General features: G+C 31.7%; 2 protein-coding genes across 2 annotated transcripts; one reads left to right on the forward strand and one right to left on the reverse strand.

Moving 5' to 3' along the window:
• The first annotated feature begins 2,797 nt into the window (after window positions 1–2,797).
• LOC135637888 (pectinesterase inhibitor 7-like) lies at window positions 2,798–3,610 on the forward strand. The gene has a single exon (XM_065150754.1). It carries the CDS (start codon window positions 2,842–2,844, stop codon window positions 3,469–3,471), a length of 630 nt encoding a protein of 209 aa, XP_065006826.1. The 5' UTR covers window positions 2,798–2,841; the 3' UTR covers window positions 3,472–3,610.
• Window positions 3,611–5,749: 2,139 nt separating this feature from the next.
• On the reverse strand, window positions 5,750–6,439 carry LOC135639071 (protein RESPONSE TO LOW SULFUR 2-like). Its single transcript, XM_065152814.1, has one exon. It carries the CDS (start codon window positions 6,320–6,322, stop codon window positions 6,020–6,022), a length of 303 nt encoding a protein of 100 aa, XP_065008886.1. The 5' UTR covers window positions 6,323–6,439; the 3' UTR covers window positions 5,750–6,019.
• Window positions 6,440–19,638: the final 13,199 nt, after the last annotated feature.

The following is a 19,638-nucleotide window of genomic DNA, read 5'->3' on the forward strand; positions in this document are numbered from 1 at the left end:
ACTAGCGAGTCACTCAAACTATATGATGGAAGCCCTACTACGGATCCAACTCAATACCGACGTACTTGACTCTTTACAGTACTTATCTCTCACCCGCCTTTATATCTCATTTGCGATCAATAAATTATCATAATTCATGCATCGATCATCTACTATGCATTGGTCTATAGTTAAAAGAATCTTGTGATATCTTCACGGGACCCTCAATCATGGTCTCTTTTTTCGCAAACACTCACCCCTTCATCTCCATGCCTTTGTTGATACTGACTGGGCAGGAAACTTTGATGACAGAATATTCACGTTAGGGTATATTATCTTTCTTGGAGCTAATCCAATTAGTTAGAGTTCTAAGAAGTAAAAAAGAGTTGCACGATCTACAACTAAAGCTGAATACCGTGATATTGCAACCGCTGCAGAACTCAATTGGGTCACGAATCTACTCAAAGAACTTGACATCACCTCTACCTCTACTTCTACAATATATTGTGATAATGTTGGAGTCACTTCCCTATGCATCAATCCAGTATTCAACTCACGCATGAAGCACATAACCATCGACTTTCACTTCGTACGAGCACATAACCAGTTTTACACACACACACACACACACACATATATATATATATATATATATATATATATATATATATATGGCTGATCAACTAGCAAACTCACTCATGAAGCCTCTTGCCCGTAAACTATTTTCTTTACATCGATCCAAGATTGACATCCTTGATAGGAGCATTATCTTGCGGGAGCATGATAGTAGCTAAAATTTTCCATGATAGCTGCCAAGATTTCTCCAACTACATAAGGAAATATCACTATTCTGTTAAGAAAAATCCTTTCTCCTGTATAAATAAAGGGTACAATATCAAATATATATATATATATATATATATATATATATATATATATATATATATATCTTTCTTCATTTCATTCTTATTTTTAATATTTTTTGCAACTGCTTGGATACTTGACTTAGTGATTCCTCTTTTGTGGCATTTTAGTTCCCAACTGCATCTTGATAACTGGATTGTTATGCATGATTATTTGTGTTACTGAATTTGATACCTGAATTATCAATATCTGTGCACGATACATGAAGTACCTATTCGATAAATGGCAGATATCAATGAACACCCTATTTGGATCTTGTAGCTTTCTCCAATAATTTATTGTGAACTAGTTATCATTGCCGAGCCAATAAATTTGTTCTTGACTTTATTAGATAAATTAGCACTTAGCCTTGAACTAACACATGCCTTAAAGATGTTTGTGTTATTTTCATATTAATGTTTATGAAGTTGTTTTCTCTGTGTTCACTATTTCATGTGTTTCACGTCTGTGGGTCCACATCTTCTGACTAATTCTCTGAAAGGGGAACCTGAACTAATTTCAACTCCAGTAATATTAAAAGTCTCTTTCAATTTCTTCCTATTCATTCTGCTTCTGCATTTTCTGTTACTTGGTTTAGTTTATTTCTGCATTTTATAATCCATCTAACTAGTAGGCAATCTTCACTATCGCTTTTGACAAATGTTGTTATACTCTGTGTTCCTGGAACTCGCCTTCACTACCATGACTTGCGCTAAAAGATATAGCGTATCCATGGAAACATTTTGGCTCACATTCATCCCCTCATCAAGTGTATTTTGTTCTATAGGTTTTACCAGAACATCTCAGATATAGGGATGCACTTTAATCGGTAAGTTGACTCCATTTTAGTAGATTCTCAGCTGGAAGTCCAGATGAACTCTTTTTGCCTGACATGTTGATGGTCCAAAGTGTTGTGCTGCAGATCGTTGTTTTAATCTGTCTCCAGAGAGAGCTGCTGCCTAAATCTTCCAAGTTAAAAAACGATGAACTGCTCAGAGATGGCGCCTGATACCATTTGGCTATTAGTTATTGTGCTTGATGGTTGGGAAATTTTGTCAGAGTTCATCTTGCTTCTGCAATTACAGGCTCAAAAACTCAAGACAGTATCGAGAACTACCATCTGCTAATTAGGCCTCTCGCACACCAGCAATATTAACTGATTCTACTCATTAGAGTGGACGAGGCAATCGACACACGGCAGACAGAGATCCTCTATCTCCAAGGAACTCGCGATGAACATGGGACAGAGGAAATCCTGTCACAGAAAATAGAGCTCAGTTGTGTGCATCAGATCTTATGCTTATATTTGGACCTATAAAAAGAGATAAGTGCATTATACGTCAGTGAATTAAGTTTTCTTTTTTCATCTTATGGGTGAGTAATGCGAGATCAGATGTATGGAGGTATGACATCTTCATCCTATGAGTTTACTCTACTCAGATAAAATAAGAATATTTATTCTAATTATTATTTTTAAAAATAATCATGGTTCCTCGTCCTAAATTATTAATATGTGATGGGCAATGGATAACGTAGCCAGCGAGCCGTCAACGAAGCCGACCCACACTGCGTTACACAACGAGTCAGTTGAGACGTGCTCATGATCCGGGTGCGGCTCTCGCGCACGCTGTCCACCGAGAGGCCGCGCGAGCAGGGCCCAGGCGCTTGGGAATCGCCTACCTGCTCCACCGGCATCAGGCGCAAGTCTCGCGCGCGAGGTCAATCGATTGCACGAGGCCAGGCGTGAAGCCCGCGCACGCGAGGTCTCATCTCATGGCTTTCTCCTCCGTTTGGCTGTCACATTCATCGCCGTAACAAGTTGAGAACAAGCCAATTTCTCGAAACGACTCGTTCAGTTAAGACTGCTGTATAAACAGCACCAGTCGTCTCCTCTTCAGCTATATAAAGCAGCAGTCTCTACCCGTCCACGCGCCATCACCTCTTCCTCCCTAGGCAAGTATGGAGTGCCACAGAAACTCTGCCACCACAACTGGTTCCTTGAGCTGCCTGTGTGTGCTCCTCCTGCTGTTTAGCGTCCATTTGAAAGCCTGTAATGGAGCAAGAGTGGCTCCTCAAGACTCAAAGAGCACAGAGTTCATAAGAGCCTCTTGTGCCGCCACCATGTACCCGGACCTCTGCTTCAGCTCCCTCTCGTCCTACGCCAGCACCATCCGGACCAGCCCCGTGCAGCTCGCTGACGTCGCCCTCTCCGTCAGCCTCGCCGGCGCCCGCTCCGCCTCGGCCGCAATGTCGAGGTCGATCGCCGGCCGGGGCATGGCGCCGCGCGTGGCGGCCGCAGTGAAGGACTGCCTGGAGACCATGGGAGACTCGGTGGACGAGCTCCGGGAGTCGCTGGCGGCCATGGGGCACGTGGCGGGGCGCAATGCGGCGTACCAGATCAACAGCATCCAGACGTGGGTGAGCGCGGCGCTCACCGACGAGGACACCTGCGTCGACGGGTTCGCCGGCGGCGCCATGGACGGCGAGGTCAAGAACATGGTGAGAAGCCACGTCGTGTACGTGGCGCAGCTGTCGAGCAACGCGCTCGCCCTCGTCAATGGCCTTGCCACCTCCATCTCCCGCCCTTGATGCCAATGAGGGAGTACATATGGTTTGCTGAGAAAGAAATAGTATGACTTGGTTTGACTATATATATATATATATATGTTTATATACAAAATGTTGTCATGTCCAGGGATCATGAGAACGTATTGGATGTCATGAAAAAAGATTATATTCGATGAGTTCTGCAATTATATATGTTTATTAAAATAAAAAGGATTATTAGATTAATGTAGATAACTTAATTATATGTATATTCCCGTAGTGAAATAACAAAATATCTAAATACAGTATAGTCAAAAGCAAGATATAGACAAAAGTACAAATACATGATGAATATATATTTATGTACATTGATTTTTTTGAGCTGAAACGTTGATTTTTTAGGGTAGCACGTATGAGTGCAAAGTGTGGAAACAACGTATTTATCATTATAAATTTTAATATTATACATCCCTCCAAATGTTAGAATATAAACTTTTAAAGTTTGTGTTTTTGTTCCTATTTGTTATAAAAAGTAAAATCATCCATATGTGTTTTTGTTCCTATTTGTTATAGATGTTTTCTTTTCCCAAAGTCAACTTTTGGTGACCTTAAATTAGTGGTAGAGCGTTTGTGATCATTTCCAAAAGTCAATTATTGGTGAACTTTGTGTAAATGGTAAAACCTTTGTGATCAATAAAAAACCCACAAAGGTTTACACAAATATTATATATAATATATATATAATTCTAAAAATAATAAAAAGTGGGTTCAGCCGCTATAGCTGACTGACTCTGTGTATTAGATAAGATTTTATTGGATCCATCCAAAAGTTCTGCATCTCATCACCAATACTCAATGTTGCCTTGTGTCAACACTCAATTGTGAGATGCACGCTAAGGGTTCGGATCTAATTCTTTCTCCCATATTCTCATCTTCACTATTCGATCAACATGATTTAACATGTTGCTCCACTTGTTCTTATGAAAAGGGATCAGTATTAGAATCTCATAAAATTGATCTTTGGAGTTTCTGGTACTCGTATGATTCCTGCACCTGACTGTGGATCAAATCAACTGGACCCGTTGTGATGCTATTAACTCCCCTTCGATGCTGAGTCAAAGGATATTGTATGCCGTTCGAGCTTCATGAGCTTGAAATAAAAGCCAAAAGAGTAAGATTCATAGTAAAGCAAACACAATAATTCTTCATGTTCACTTCGTCTAGGGGTCGTTTCATCCTCGTGGATGAGAAGGGAACCTTTAGGTTCTCCTTAATGGACTTTCTTAAGAAAGAAAGAGGTATAGCAGATATCTTCTTATAGCATAGCATCATCTGAGCCTAAGGTTGTTGTAACAATGGAGCAAACCTATGATCACCATCTTTTGACATCGAGCATGGTTTCGTCGTTATCTTGGCGATGGAACCAATTCGGTCATACGAGTATGTGCTCCACTTTACTAAGAAATCATGGTGCAAAAGATAACGATACTGTTTTGAGAAGGCTGAGATAGAGACATCGATATTATTTCTTCTCCAACTGTATGATTGATGTTGCACTTTCTTCCTTCACTGTTAAGGTTGGATATTATTATAATCTAAAATATTACATTATTTTATTTTGAGTTGTTTTATATACATATATATATATATATAATTTAAAATTACTTTACATTTCATATAATAAAATAGAATGGTAATACTAAATCATCATATCGCTAAATCTCACCATTGGGTGAAGGCCCTACCTAACATGTCAAAAGTCAGAAACCACAAGAAAACCGCTTTACATCTAAATGTTCAAATGATCCCATCTACAAACCTACAGGTTTGGTTCAATAATTCACGTAACCCTGACTAAATAATAAATCATGGTGTCTTGTCCACTCGTTTGTCTTACAATATGGCCGACAAGATGTAATTTTCCTCATCGTTACGTCAGTTAAAGGACACGCAACCCATGCGACCGTCTATATACGACTCTCAAAGTTGTATCTTTTAGACAATCCTTCAAATTAACAAGTCATACTCATCGTCAATCCATGTCACCTTTACATTATTTTAAGTTCTCATAAATTTACTTCTTTCGAAATTTATCTAATAAGCTTTTGGATCCTCAATAATTAATGAGCCAAGTATATTATAAATTTATATAATTACTTTTTTTAAATTTAATTCTTAATTATAAATTTTTATATTATTACTGATTCGAATGACATTATCTAAAATCCTACGACACCCTTATGATATTAGTCTATGAAAATAGAAAACAAGACTCTTAATGACCAACAATCGTCAAAGAAAAATAGAAAAAAGAGAGTAATTCAACAGACAAACTTTATACATTTTATTGCCAGCATAAAAAACAACTGATAAGCTATTCCTCAAGTTCACCATTAACGAGTGTCAAAGGGCTTGAGTGCCAATAGCGCTAACTTCTCTCCTTTGTTTTATAGACGGATAAAGCTCGAGAATAACCGAAGGAAGGAAGAATAGAGTCTTAGGTGCAATCAGTTACGCTATTTGCATCGGAATCATAGAAAGCTTCACGTAATCATACAGAATACAGAGAGATCAAGCAGGGACGGATGTATCAATTGGACGCCGGGAGATCGAGGCGGAGGCCGGCAGAGGCGAGGAGGGCACGGGCGGCGGAGAGCTGGCGGGAGAGAGTCTCGATGCGGAGGAGGTCCTCCCGGGCCTGCGCCACCGCCTCGGCCTCGAGCTCCCCCAGCTCAACGCAGAGACGCTCCTCGGCTTCCTCGACCGCCCGCAGCCGCTCCCGGGTGCGCTCCAGCTCGCCCCGCAGCGCCTCCTCCCGCTCCCTCCCCTCCCTCGCCGCCCTCTCCAGCTCCTCGTTCTGCCGTATCAGCTCCGCCACCTCCAGCGCCGCCATGGGGTGGGTCTCCTCCGAAAAGGGGAGAAGGCCGTGGAGTTCGACTGTGCAGGTGTCGTCGGGCGAACAGTACGAGCTGCTGTTGTCTGCCGGAGTGGTGTCCAATGCTTTGGGAGGATTTTGGGGTCCCGTCCTCTTTATAGCCGAGGTTGCGTCCGGATTCAATGAACCAGAGCGCTCCGTGTAGCCACTTGGGTCACGCAATAAGCAGCGACTGGACGTACCGGGGGTGACCTTCTAAATGTACACCTCTGGTTCGCAACTCCAATCGTGCCTTAAGTGGCTCGATGGTTATCAGCATATCCGTCCACCCGTCGCACCAACCGTTCCGTCTGTGCTAACGGGGACGACTTTTGCTCATCTTTAATCTTCCCATTCTATAATATTAAATCTCCCATTGCATTATATATTTTTTATATAAAAATAATATAATAATACAAGGGGAATTTATAATTATTAAATAATAAAAATAGTATAGTAATATGTAATTGTCAAAAAGGAGATCTATCCGAAAAATTCTTTTGCATAACTTGCCAACTGAAACAATTAAAAAAAATACTATTTGTTTATTATCTTCCTATTTATTTAACAAACGATAAATACCGAAGTCAGATTTTTATTTTAGGATTATGTAATATTTGTTTGAGTTAGTTTTAGCATCGAATTCATTTATTGAATTTTATTTACTAGTGATTCAATCTTGCTTAGTTGATTTTCCATTTGTTCTAATTTGATGATAACAAAATTATTGATGTCTTGATCAGTTCGACATGATTTAGACCTGTATGTATAGGATTTTTCGAATTACATCTGAAATGAAAATGTCGAGCTCCCGATGTGTCATATGTATGAAGACTAATGTAGAAAAAGGTTTTCCAACCCGATCTTTTTTATGCTCAAGTTAGTAACTCTAAGTCTTCTCTCGTTAAGTTAAGAATACTTTTTTATACTTGATTGTGGAGGCAGAATATTTTATGAAATATTTTGGGATGAAAAATACTTTGTCGAATAATTTTTGAAAACTTATCGAACCGATGTGTATTTTATGAAATATATGGACTCTATATATGTATTTTCTATCACAATCTTTTCTTTTTTTTTTGAAGTTTCTTGAATCTAATCAAATAGTAGTAAAATCGGGCACACCATTTGGTTTTTTTGGTTACTACGGAATTAACTTTCGGTATTACGAAATTTAGATAAAAATCAGTCTCCCATAAAATAAACCAAAACATGCTGCACAATTGACAATAAACAAGGAGGAAAAGCTACAAAGTCACCTGCGATGAGAATGCATGCGTGATGGTGATATATGGACATGCAGGTGGGCAAATAACTATGTTAATTTGATTGCGAAGGGTGGTTGTAGGTAAATATTTATATCACACATAATATTGGATAAATGGCAAGAGGGGAGTGATGGATTGAAAAGTCACTCGTGTCCATCTAAAATTGCTCATCTAATAACAATATGATTAGATGATATTAATGATGATGGATTAGAGTGCTAATGGAGTCACATCTATAGTATCCTACATGATATTTGCATTAGGCCAGAAAAATAATTTAGTTTGGTACCCTACTCCATATATTATTGCATAAGAAAGTTATAAAAGGTCCATCGAAAATTATTTGCTAACTATGATAGACGATATTTTCGAATAAAAATGTATCGTAAGTAAATTTGATATACTACTATAAAACATATGTTTGAGGTTTTAATAATTTGATGGATCCATCCTCGAACTATAATGAGTTTGATCAGTTTATAATTAGACTAATATTTTAAATTAAAATAGTTATTGGATAATTATTTTTCAATGATGGATATGATATATCGTCATTAAAAGAAATGATTATTTTGTCTGCCAAAGGCTTAACCCTTTATTGGTGACAAATGGGAGGCTTCCCATATTTCACTCCCTAAAAGTTGGTCATCTGCCAAAAGCTTTTCTCCTACTTTGTGACGAAGGTAAGAAGACAAATGGGAAGCTCGCCATATTCCACTCCCTAAGAATCGAAAGCTTTACTCTTTACTTTGTGACAAATGGGAGGCTTGCTGCCGGATATGGCATCAAGAGGGGGGAGCTGCATTCGATTATTGGAGCGGGAAGGATTAGATTGGGTCGGCCATCGTCCCACTTGATCGATGCGTCCAAGCACGGCTACTGCTTGTGCACAGTTGACGATGTCGCCATTTCCCTTTCTCCCTTCCCGGCCTCGGAGCTGACGCCGACCGATGGATTCTGTGCTTGCATGCGTGTGGGTCACAAGACTTGATGTCACATCCGATCCTTCGTCGCATTACTGTGGGTCTAAAAGCAAATAGAACGGATTGCCGAATCCAACTAAAAGAGATTATATTTCAATAATCTTATGATCGGGATAGCGAAATCAGTATCGTATACGACAATAACAAAGCTGTAAAGAATCTTTTGAGATATTGAGATTTGATGGTACATCGAACCCTTTGTCACGTTACAATAGGTTTAAAAGAAAATAGAACAGAATAACAAAAATAATTACGAAATAGATTACATTTAGATGATCATATAGTGATTTGGATAACCAAAATCAAAATAATATATCAGAATAAAAAACTAATGTAACCTACAAAACAATTAGGGTTCAGGTAGATTTCAGGATTTGAAGTCTTTAATATCTAATAATACTATGTTAGAATGGGGTTATACTATTCTTATTTATTTATTTAAAATAATATCATTCCTTTCGAAATCAGTTTCTTCATAACTTTATATGAATTCAAAACATTTTAATAACTACAAATAGTTATTAAAAAAAGTTCTCCTATGAGGATAAATATAAAAAAAGTTGTTCATTTTTGTTGAAATATGTCATGAAAATCCATTAAACCATAAAAAATAAGGCACTTGCCCTAACCTGTAAAATAATTAGAATGGGTTCCTTCATTTATAGATATCTGAGATTTGAAATCCCGGGACGCTAATCATGTTGATTTTTGTTGGAAGTCATACCTATTCTTATTTAATTATCCAAAATAAGAAACTTGATTTTACCTATTCATAACTTTTTTTCTTATTATCATAGGAATACTTATTAGTAACTTTGGATAATTGTCATATAGTTTGGAATAAGATTACACTATATAATTTTATTGAAAATAGACCCAAACTTTTATTTGCTCATGAATCGGTCTCATTCAGGAAAACAAATATAGGATGCTTTTCAAGAGCATTTGCCTCTATAATTAAAAGCAGTCTATATAACATATTAAAAGGGAGGTGTTATTTTAGAGATCACCAAAATGTCAGGTTTTCTATAGAAATCGCTTTTAGAAAAAAAAAAGTCTTCAAAAAATCAAAAGAAAAAAAGAAAAAGAAAAAAAAAAAAGGCAGAGATGGCATGAGAGTCGGCCCAACAGGTAAAGATATGAAATTGACCTTATTGGATTTGGTCCACTACATAATTGTCGTTGGGTTAAATCCAATTATATACTTGGGGCTTATAAATAATTTTTTTATAAAAAATATATTAAATAATATACAAGATGTTTTTTTTGTAAATTTAAAGGTTGGACAAAGATATTTTTGCTATTGGCTGTAATCTACACATTTAACCGTTTCTACTCCTCATTTTTGTGCTTAAAACATGAGTTAAAAATCTAACATCAAATTAAAATATAATTAAGTAAAAATATTATAAATTTAAATACGAGTTCATGAAAATATAATATGAACTCGTATAAATATTGTATAAAGTATATTTGTTAGTGATAGGAAAATATATTAATAGTAGACTAGGAGTATTTGACTTGGCCTCCTTATCCCAATCCAACTTGCATTAGGAGTTTTAGAATTTGCTCGATGTGTCTTTGAATATTCGATGCGGAATTGATTTGTATTAAGATCAATGTCTAATGGGATTGTCTTTGTAGTCCCTCTATCACTTAAGCCGAACTCTCACTGAAATGGGTGAAGATGAGGGTGAGAATTGTTTAAACCTCAATAATCATAATAAACTTTATATATATATATATATATATATATATATATATATATATATATATATATATATATATATATATATATATATATATATATATATATATATATATATATATATATATATGATCCCCCTAATTTGATTAAAAGGAATATTTTATGTATAAAAAAAAATATTTTTTTAATATTTTATGTTTAACTGATGCAGATATAGTTGGGTCAACCATTGAAGACCTTTGTCTTCTTCTACTAAAGATGTTACATGTGGAATCTTTTATAGAAGATAATTATAATTTTCCTATAAATTTGGCTCGTGATAGCTTTTAGTAAGACTTACATGATACTTAGGAGGAAAATAGAGGATTGTTTCAACTCCCATCGTAAAAACAAAAAAAATAAATAACAAAAGCTTGGAAGGTGGGAAATAATAAATCAATGGTATAAAAGGAATACAAATATTAGTTTTTTTTGGATCAACCACAGATTGTGACGTGGTAAAGCGAAGTAGCAAGGGAAAATTAAGTCATACGTATCTCGAGACATAATAAAAGAAAAATAAAAACATTCAAGTAATTTTAGTCATTTCCTTAACCAATCTTAGTAAGTGTCACCCTGGCTTTTTATCATTTTCCACTAATACTTGTTGACCTAATCGATTTTTTCCACCTTTATTCACTCCTTTATTATATTCATATTAGATTTATGATTCTATCTAATTAGATAAGATATATTATGGATATAATTGAATTTTGATTACGATTAATGATTAATAAAAAAACTCCAAGATATGATTCATTAGATTATGACTTTGATGAGAAAATTCTTCTAATTACTTATTCTAGAGTATCTGTTATTACCTAAAAATAGATAGGATATGCGGGTATGAAATTGTGTGAATTTATGATTGAGAGATTATAGAACTTCTATTATATCTGCTAGTCATATGAACTAGTTAATGAAAGATTCTATATCTTCTCGTATATTCTTTTTGTTCCTAAATCCATCACGGATCTTGGATCCGATGACGGTGCGCTCACAAATCAGAGAAAAGATTTTTTGAACAATGTACACATTGTAATTAATCGTTTTTATTTACATTATATGAACGATTTGTTGGTATTGTCGATATGCCTTTCTATCTAATCTATCAGATTTCTTGCTTGCAAGCAATGTAAGGTTTCTTGTATTTGATCGATGAGCTACTATCGATAACTTACTATAAGCGATAGTATTATTGAGGGTAGCAGCCTCCGCTGGTCACTCGCCCAATCATGGGCTGCAACAGTATAGTACCGCTGCCAACGACGATTACAATAACACCATTACCAGTCGTCAACGTCAATTGGATGCTAGAGGCTGCGTGTAGGAGGTGCCTCGCACAACAACTATGGCGCCTTGCATAGGTGGTAGTCGTGCACCATAATAATTGCGTCACGCGCTAGGTGGCGATCGCACCCCGCCCAGCAGCGATTACACCTCGCACAGGGATCACAAGACAAAGAATGAGGGTTTTGTCTTAAAATAGATATTTTTACCTTTCATATATGGAGAAATTTCTATTTATTCATAATTTTTTTTATCCTCCATTCATGCTCTTTAGAAATTATAAATTTTCATTATATATCCTATAACAAAATTACAATTTTACCTTTATGAAGTTTTAAAATTTGATTTATGTTCTAATTATAAAATTAACTAATTTAATTTATTTTAATCATATACTTTGATTGCACTTGATTATAATAGTATTTTTATTATTTAATTAGATTTAGATTCAATCAATCAAGTTTGAATCAAATTTAAGAAAATTTAATTTTTGATTTGATTAATTTTAATTTTTGATTAGGTAGATATTTAGCTCACTCCTAGATTTGCCCAATTAAATAAGATTGACTAGTATAAGAGTTCTAAGTGAAATTTAAATAAATATAATATAATATAAATTATGATTTTATTTTATAGTTTTTTTATATGACTTATTGATTAAATTTTGTATGTGATAAATAAAAATCTAATTATTATTCTTGGATATTTATTTGGTTATTCATATGTACATATTTGAAATTATGAAATAATATTTATTCTTCATCATGATTACAATTATCTTATGAGTTTTTCTTTTTGCTGATCAATAATCAATAATTATTACAATTAATACTTTATTATTGAATTATTTTGACATAAAATTAGATTAAAAGTTTTTGATAAATATTATTTATAACTTATATCTCTAATTTTTATCTAACCGATAGCTAGAAAAGTGGCCAACAATGGTAGACTTATGGGATATAATTTATAATAAAAGTTTTATCATTTATAGAATATTTTAAATTATATTTTATATTATTGTATTAGTCTTGTAGTTATTGGCCTAGATTATTAACTTATAAAATTACATTAAAAATTTAGTTTTAAATGATATTAAGAAAAATAATATTCAAAATGGCACACATGATTAAGATATTTAGATAATACTAAAGAAGAATCTATTTTGAATAATTATGTGATAGGGTACGATGATGGTATTTTAGATATTTTTGTAGTCTAGGGTTGTATACTCAAATATAGCAACACTATTTTATGAGGATGATTTATAAAATTTTTTTATGAACATTAGATATATCAATATTTCACCTAAATAAAGATGATATTAATAGTTCAACATTTATTAAGAACTTAAAATATTAATATTATATTATCACAATGGTCTTATATTTTCTAGATTAAATGGCTTAAGCATATGCAATTTACATTATGCATGTTAGATCTTGACCAGATTAGTTGAAAGGATCACAGACTTAAGTATTAAAAATTTTATAGAATAAATAATTAAGATATTAATCAAGAAAGGTCTAAAATACTTAGTTTTATAATAATTACTAATAATATTTAGACTTCATTACAGTCTACAATCAACACATTGTAATATTTAAAGATCAATTTAAATTTACTGATAAGTCATTGGCTAACACCTTGATGAAAGAACTAGTTAAAATTTAGAATGATAGTGTTTGAGAAATTCAAGATTATATCCTCAATATAGCATATAAAGTTGTAAGCTCAAAAACATTGAGCATGAATGTAATTTATTACTTTCTCATATAATTTATTCTTAATTATTTTTTTAATTTTACTCATTTAAAATTTTTTATAATAAAATTAAGGATAAGTAAATTTTAAATGAGCTAACTAGTATATGTATTTAGAAAGAATTAAGAATAAAGTAGGAAAAACTCATAATATTTTGGATACTACTCAAAAAGTGAGCAACAATATAAGAAAGTTGAAGTGTACATCTCTTGAGTTTATAAATACTATATAAACTCATAAAAGAAAAATCTTCATAGTAAAATGCTACTTTTGTGGCAAGTAACGAGAAAAGGAACTATAAAGTTTGGTTTGAAAATAAAAGGTATAAATTTGACATTTGTATGTTTCAAATCAAACATTATAGAAATTCTTTTCCAATACTTGATGGATTGATTTTGATGCTTTAATATATGTTACCAACAATATAGATTCATTTTAAGATGATAACTAAAAATAATAATGAAATATTCATCATTACAAGGAATCATCTTAAAGCAAAAGCGATAGTAGTTGGTATTTATCGCCAATGCCTATAGATGATTCATTTGATGGATCTTAACGATACAAGTTATATTCTTACAACTCTAAAAATTTGGGTTCTTTACCTAAAATTGTTAGAATATTATTTCTCCCTTTGTCGTTGTAAACTTAGTATGATTCATAACCTTTGAATTATGTATGATAATCTATGTGAAATTAATGTGAATATTGAGTTTACAACAATCATGTAATCAAATATTATGATGAAATAGATTTATAAACTTATTGAGATTATATATACTTATATCTACATGTCACTCCATATTTCTAAGAGATATTTTCTCACCTTTATAGATAACATGTTGAGATATAACTATAACTATATATATATATATATATATATATATATATATATATATATATATATATATATATATATATATATATAATTTATGTAAAGTCTCAGACTATTGACATATTTAGGTATATATAAATGAAGTTGAAAGATAATTAGATAAAAAAAATCAAAATTATCAAATATTATAGGGGTGATAAATCTTATGATAGTTATAATGAACTGGATCATAATTCTAGTTCTTTTATTAAATTCTTGAAAAAGTAAGGTTTATGTTCTCAGTATGATTTATTAGATATGTCATGGTAGAATAAGATTGCTAAAAGGTGAAATCGTAATCTTATGGATATTATTAGGAGCATTTCTTCTATAATTGAATTAATGTGAGGAGAAGCTCTAAGGACGATTATATATATCTTGAATAGGGTTTTTAGTAAGTTAATTCCATCAACTTTTTTTTTTGAGTTATGGACTGATAGGAAACATAACTTAAAATATTTACATATTTAAGTTTGTTCTATAGAGTTAAGGATCTTTAATTCATATGAATAGAAATTAGATTCAAAACTATTTCTAGATATTTTATTATTTATCCAAAAAAGTTCAAAAGAGTACATATCTTATTGCCCTAATCATGGTACGTGGATAGTTGAATCTGACAATATAAGATTCCTAAAAAATAGTGAATCAATGAGAGTAAAAAATCTCAAAATTTAATCTTGACATTGAGGGGATATATTAATACTCCTTTATCATTTGAGATATTATTGTTACTCAAATAATTAAATAATTTGATAAAGGCAAATAATAAAATAATATTAATAAACTCCACTAATGATTTTTTAAATAATCACAATCTATAATTTTAAGAAAATCTAAAACGAAAAGGAGATTTGTCATTTCTGATTATTATGTGATATATTTACAAGAATTAGATTATGATATAGGAATCAAAATGATCCCTTATTATTTTCATAAAATAATAATTCTAAAAAGTAGCACAATATAATAAAAGAAAAATTAAAATTAATGGGTCAGAATGGTATTTGAGAATTCATCAAATTGCCCAATAACTATAAAAGAGTTTATTACATAAACATCGAATGATATAAAGTCAGACTTGTGATCAAAGATTTTACTAATAAAGAATGCATCAAGTATAATGAGATATTTTCTTTATATTTTTAAATAAACTTATTAAGAATTGTCATGATATTATTGACTTATTTTGAGTTATACCATAAGGATGTAAAAATAAGTTTTCTAATTAGGGATCTAGATTTATATGTGTTAACCTAAATAATTCATAAAGAAAATAAAAGAAATATAAAATTTTGATATGAAAATTTAAGAAATTCATTTATGATCTTAAATAAGCTTTTAAACAATGGTATACATATATATATATATATATATATATATATATATATATATATATATATATATATATATATATATATATATATATATATATATATATATATATATATATATATATATATATATATATTAGGATCGTAGTGATAATAAGGGGGTAAATTAGTAATATAGTAATTTTAACTAATTTTAAAGTTCAATTGATAAATTCATATTGTAAATGCAATTAACAAAAAATGTGAGTAACGATTGCGAATAAAGTAAATGAGTAAGCAATAATATATCAAAAACAAGAGAAGGAATAAAATCGATTTATAGTGATTCGGTCTTTCCAACCTATTTTCACTCCTGATTCCTCTTCCTTCGAGGTCATTGGTTTTCACTATCGATCTTCTTTCCAATGAGTGAAGATCAATTACTCTTGTTACAACTTTTTTTCTTTTAACATGTTTAGAAGAGAACCTCCACACTCACTCTTTTATGAGACCTATCACCTCTTACAATTTAGAATTATCTCTAAACTCAAGGAGGAAGAAACTTAAACAATGCTGAAAGAGAGAGTTTATAATAGTTTTGTGCTCAGGAGTAGGCGCTCCGTCAACCAAGCCTAAGTGCGATATTTATAGACTCCAAAAGGCTTCAAGAATAAAGCAAAAAATTAAATCCTGAAATCTCAGGTTACTAGCGATACTATCGCTAGCATTAGGTGATAATACCATAATAATGAGGCTATGAATCTTGGCTTTAGCAATACTACCACTGACCTAAGTAGTATCACTACCAATGGTACTATCGCTAGAAATGCCAAAAGAGCATAAATAGTATTTTTTGTTGACTCAAGCGGTGCTACTGCTTAGGCCTTGTGGTACCACCACACCCAAGCCTAGTTTCAGCCATTAATTTGGTCTTCTAATAGGCTTAACTCGATCCTAGTTGAAACTTAATAGGTTCCTTGATAAGTTAGCATGGTTTCACTTAATACTAACTAAATTCGACTAAAAAAAACTCGATCAAGACCTTAACAATCCAACCACATATTTGACACAATTATAAAGCTTTCAGCACATTGTATGTCATTCCGACATATCATCTACTCTTTTGGCACTTCGTTCAAACTTCTAACATATCGTCATTTCCTTTGGTATATCGCTCGATCTATCAACATGTCAATTTTCTCACGACATCCGATTTTTTGGTGTAATATACAATCCTTCTAGCATGATGCTCGAACTTATAGCACAAAGTCCAAACTTCGGCACATCGACCAATCCTCTAGCTCGATGTCTAATTTTTTACATGTTACTTTTCCCGGAATAACATTTGATTCTCCTACTATGATAATTTACCCTTTGATAGTTCGAGTCTATGATCGAAATATTTCGAACATCACTTATCTCAAAAGCATATTAGTTCGTAAACTCATCAATTGAATTCATAATTAAATAGATTCAATAAGTTCCTTTAGATCTAAGAAAAATTCTATTGATTAGTATTTATATCTGAATATCAATAAGAGCAAGTTTATTATATTAGTCTTATATATGGATAATATTTTGCTTGCTAGTCGTGATCTTGATTTATTATATCTAAATAAAAAATTTTACACCAAAAATTTTAAGATGGTTGATATGAATGAGGTATATTATATTATTAACATTGAGATATTCAAATATAAATCTCAAGGATTGTTAAGACTATATTAGAAATGAAGACTATATTAGAAATGATATATTGACAAAGTCTTACAAAGATTTATTATACAACTTTATTCAACAAATGATAAAAGTAAAAGTTTCAATCAAAACAATTGTTTTAAAAAAAATAACTTTATAAATAATCAGATAAGAAATATTATATTATATATATATATATATATATATATATATATATATATATATATATATATATATATATATATATATATATATATATATATATATATATATATATATATACACATACACAATTGAAAATCTATTATATGCTCAAGTCTATGCTACATCATATATTAGTTTTATAGTTGAAATACTGAATAAATACTAGAGTTACCCAGGAATGAAAACACTAAAAGACTACAAAAAACATAATAAGATGTTTGAAAGAGATGAAAGATTATATGCTCATCTCTATGAAATTACATTAGTTTGAAATAATGGTATTTTTCAAATACTGATTATGTAAATTTTCTCGATAATAAGAAGTTCACTTTACGATTAATATCTATATCAGTTGGAGCGACAATTTACAAGAAAAAATATAAGGTAGGATATTACTATATTATTATCAATAGAAATTGATTTTGTGACATACTTTGAGGCCACTAATCAAGTTTTATGATTACAAAATTTTATCTAGGACTTGGTGTGGTTAGACTCAATTGTCAAGTCGTTGAAGATACTTTGTGACATTTCACAATAGTTTTTTCTCTATGAATGATAAATAGCTCTATACATTATAGTATAAAGTACTTGATGATTAGAGAAAAAAAATTCATAGACAACTAATGTCAATTAATAACTTAAGTTTCACTATACTAATTGCTGGTCTATTCATTTAAGACTTATATCCTAAAGTATTTACATGAACAATTATGTTTATGAGCAACTCATAAAAGATGTGATGATGTATATTTAAGTAGATATTATAATTGATATTCTTAGTTAAGTACTTAAAATTATTTAGTTTTGCTATCTTGTTTGTATTTATGTGTAATGATATAATTGTCTTGACAAGATAAATTACAGAATATTTTGGACTATATTAGGAAAGACTAATAGTATTGTGGTATATAGAATGAAATATGACATTGAAAACATATAATCGCTATGACTCGTATTGCTAATCAAACTTAATATAGTATTATTATATTTATTAGACATATTAGCCTATCTTTTTTTAATTCGTGCACGTATAAATGATTTTAAAATTTAGAATCTAATTTGTATCTTGGGCCAACTAAGATAGTGTTAGATTATGTGACCCTATCTAATTAGGTAAGATCTATTATGAACATGATTAGATTCTGATTATGTTTATCGATGAATATAAAAAAAAATTAATTATGATAGGATTCCTTATGAGATGACATTGATAGGATAAACTCTTCTAATTATTTATCCTAGACCTTTATATATTAGTCTATCTTCTTTCGTATTCTTTTTATCCCTAAATCCATTGATTATAATGGTCATTAAGGATAGGAAGAGAGAAGAACGTGAGTGTGATTATTCTTACAAATTTTTATCACTATATATTTCGGATCCGATAATGCATTCACATATAAAATAAAGTATTTTCTTAACAACATTGGAAGATATGCATCATAATCTTTAGATCTATTGTTATTTAATTTTAAAATTTTAACATTAAAATCTTTCATTTAATAATAATATATTATCTTACACTTCCATCATCTATTTGCTCGATGCCTCCATTTGTTTGGAGAGACGATTTAACTTGGAGACGCTCATCGAAAGTCAACGCCTTAAACGCATGTGAGTTGGCTTATACGTTCGTGGTCAACGGTGCAAAATGGTTCACGAAACGAAATGATAGTTGATTTTGGAATATGAAGATCAAGGGTTACATTCATTGAACGTGTAGTTTGCTAGAAAGACGTGTCATAATATATCATTTGACTTCGTGAAAAGAAATTATGGTCCTTGAAGAAGGATCGGGTGAACAGATAATAATCATAAATATATCTATTTTATGTCTATCATATATCATCTTAATTTATTTTTATTAATATTATTGCATCTAAAAGTGTAAACCAGTAGTACGTGATTCATGATTTCTATAGACTAGACAAAAGTCAACTGATTTTTATTTTGATCAACTGATTATTTTTTTACTCACTGAATTATCTAGTTAGGAAATCACATTTCAATTGTTTTAACTCATAAATATATAACCTCTGTTTGAGATATTTGGATTAGTTAGTATATCATCGCACAAAGTGATAGGTTTGACGTTTGATTCTACATGTGAGCATCATTTAATGTAATAAAAATATATTTTAATTTTTTTTA

This window comes from Musa acuminata, chromosome BXJ3-5, assembly GCF_036884655.1.
Source record: "Musa acuminata AAA Group cultivar baxijiao chromosome BXJ3-5, Cavendish_Baxijiao_AAA, whole genome shotgun sequence".
NCBI lineage: Eukaryota > Viridiplantae > Streptophyta > Magnoliopsida > Zingiberales > Musaceae > Musa > Musa acuminata.

Coding starts and splice junctions, on each gene's coding strand:
- LOC135637888 (XM_065150754.1), top strand. CDS start 2,842: ATGGAGTGCCACAGAAACTCTGCCACCACAACTGGTTCCTTGAGCTGC.
- LOC135639071 (XM_065152814.1), bottom strand. CDS start 6,322: ATGGCGGCGCTGGAGGTGGCGGAGCTGATACGGCAGAACGAGGAGCTG.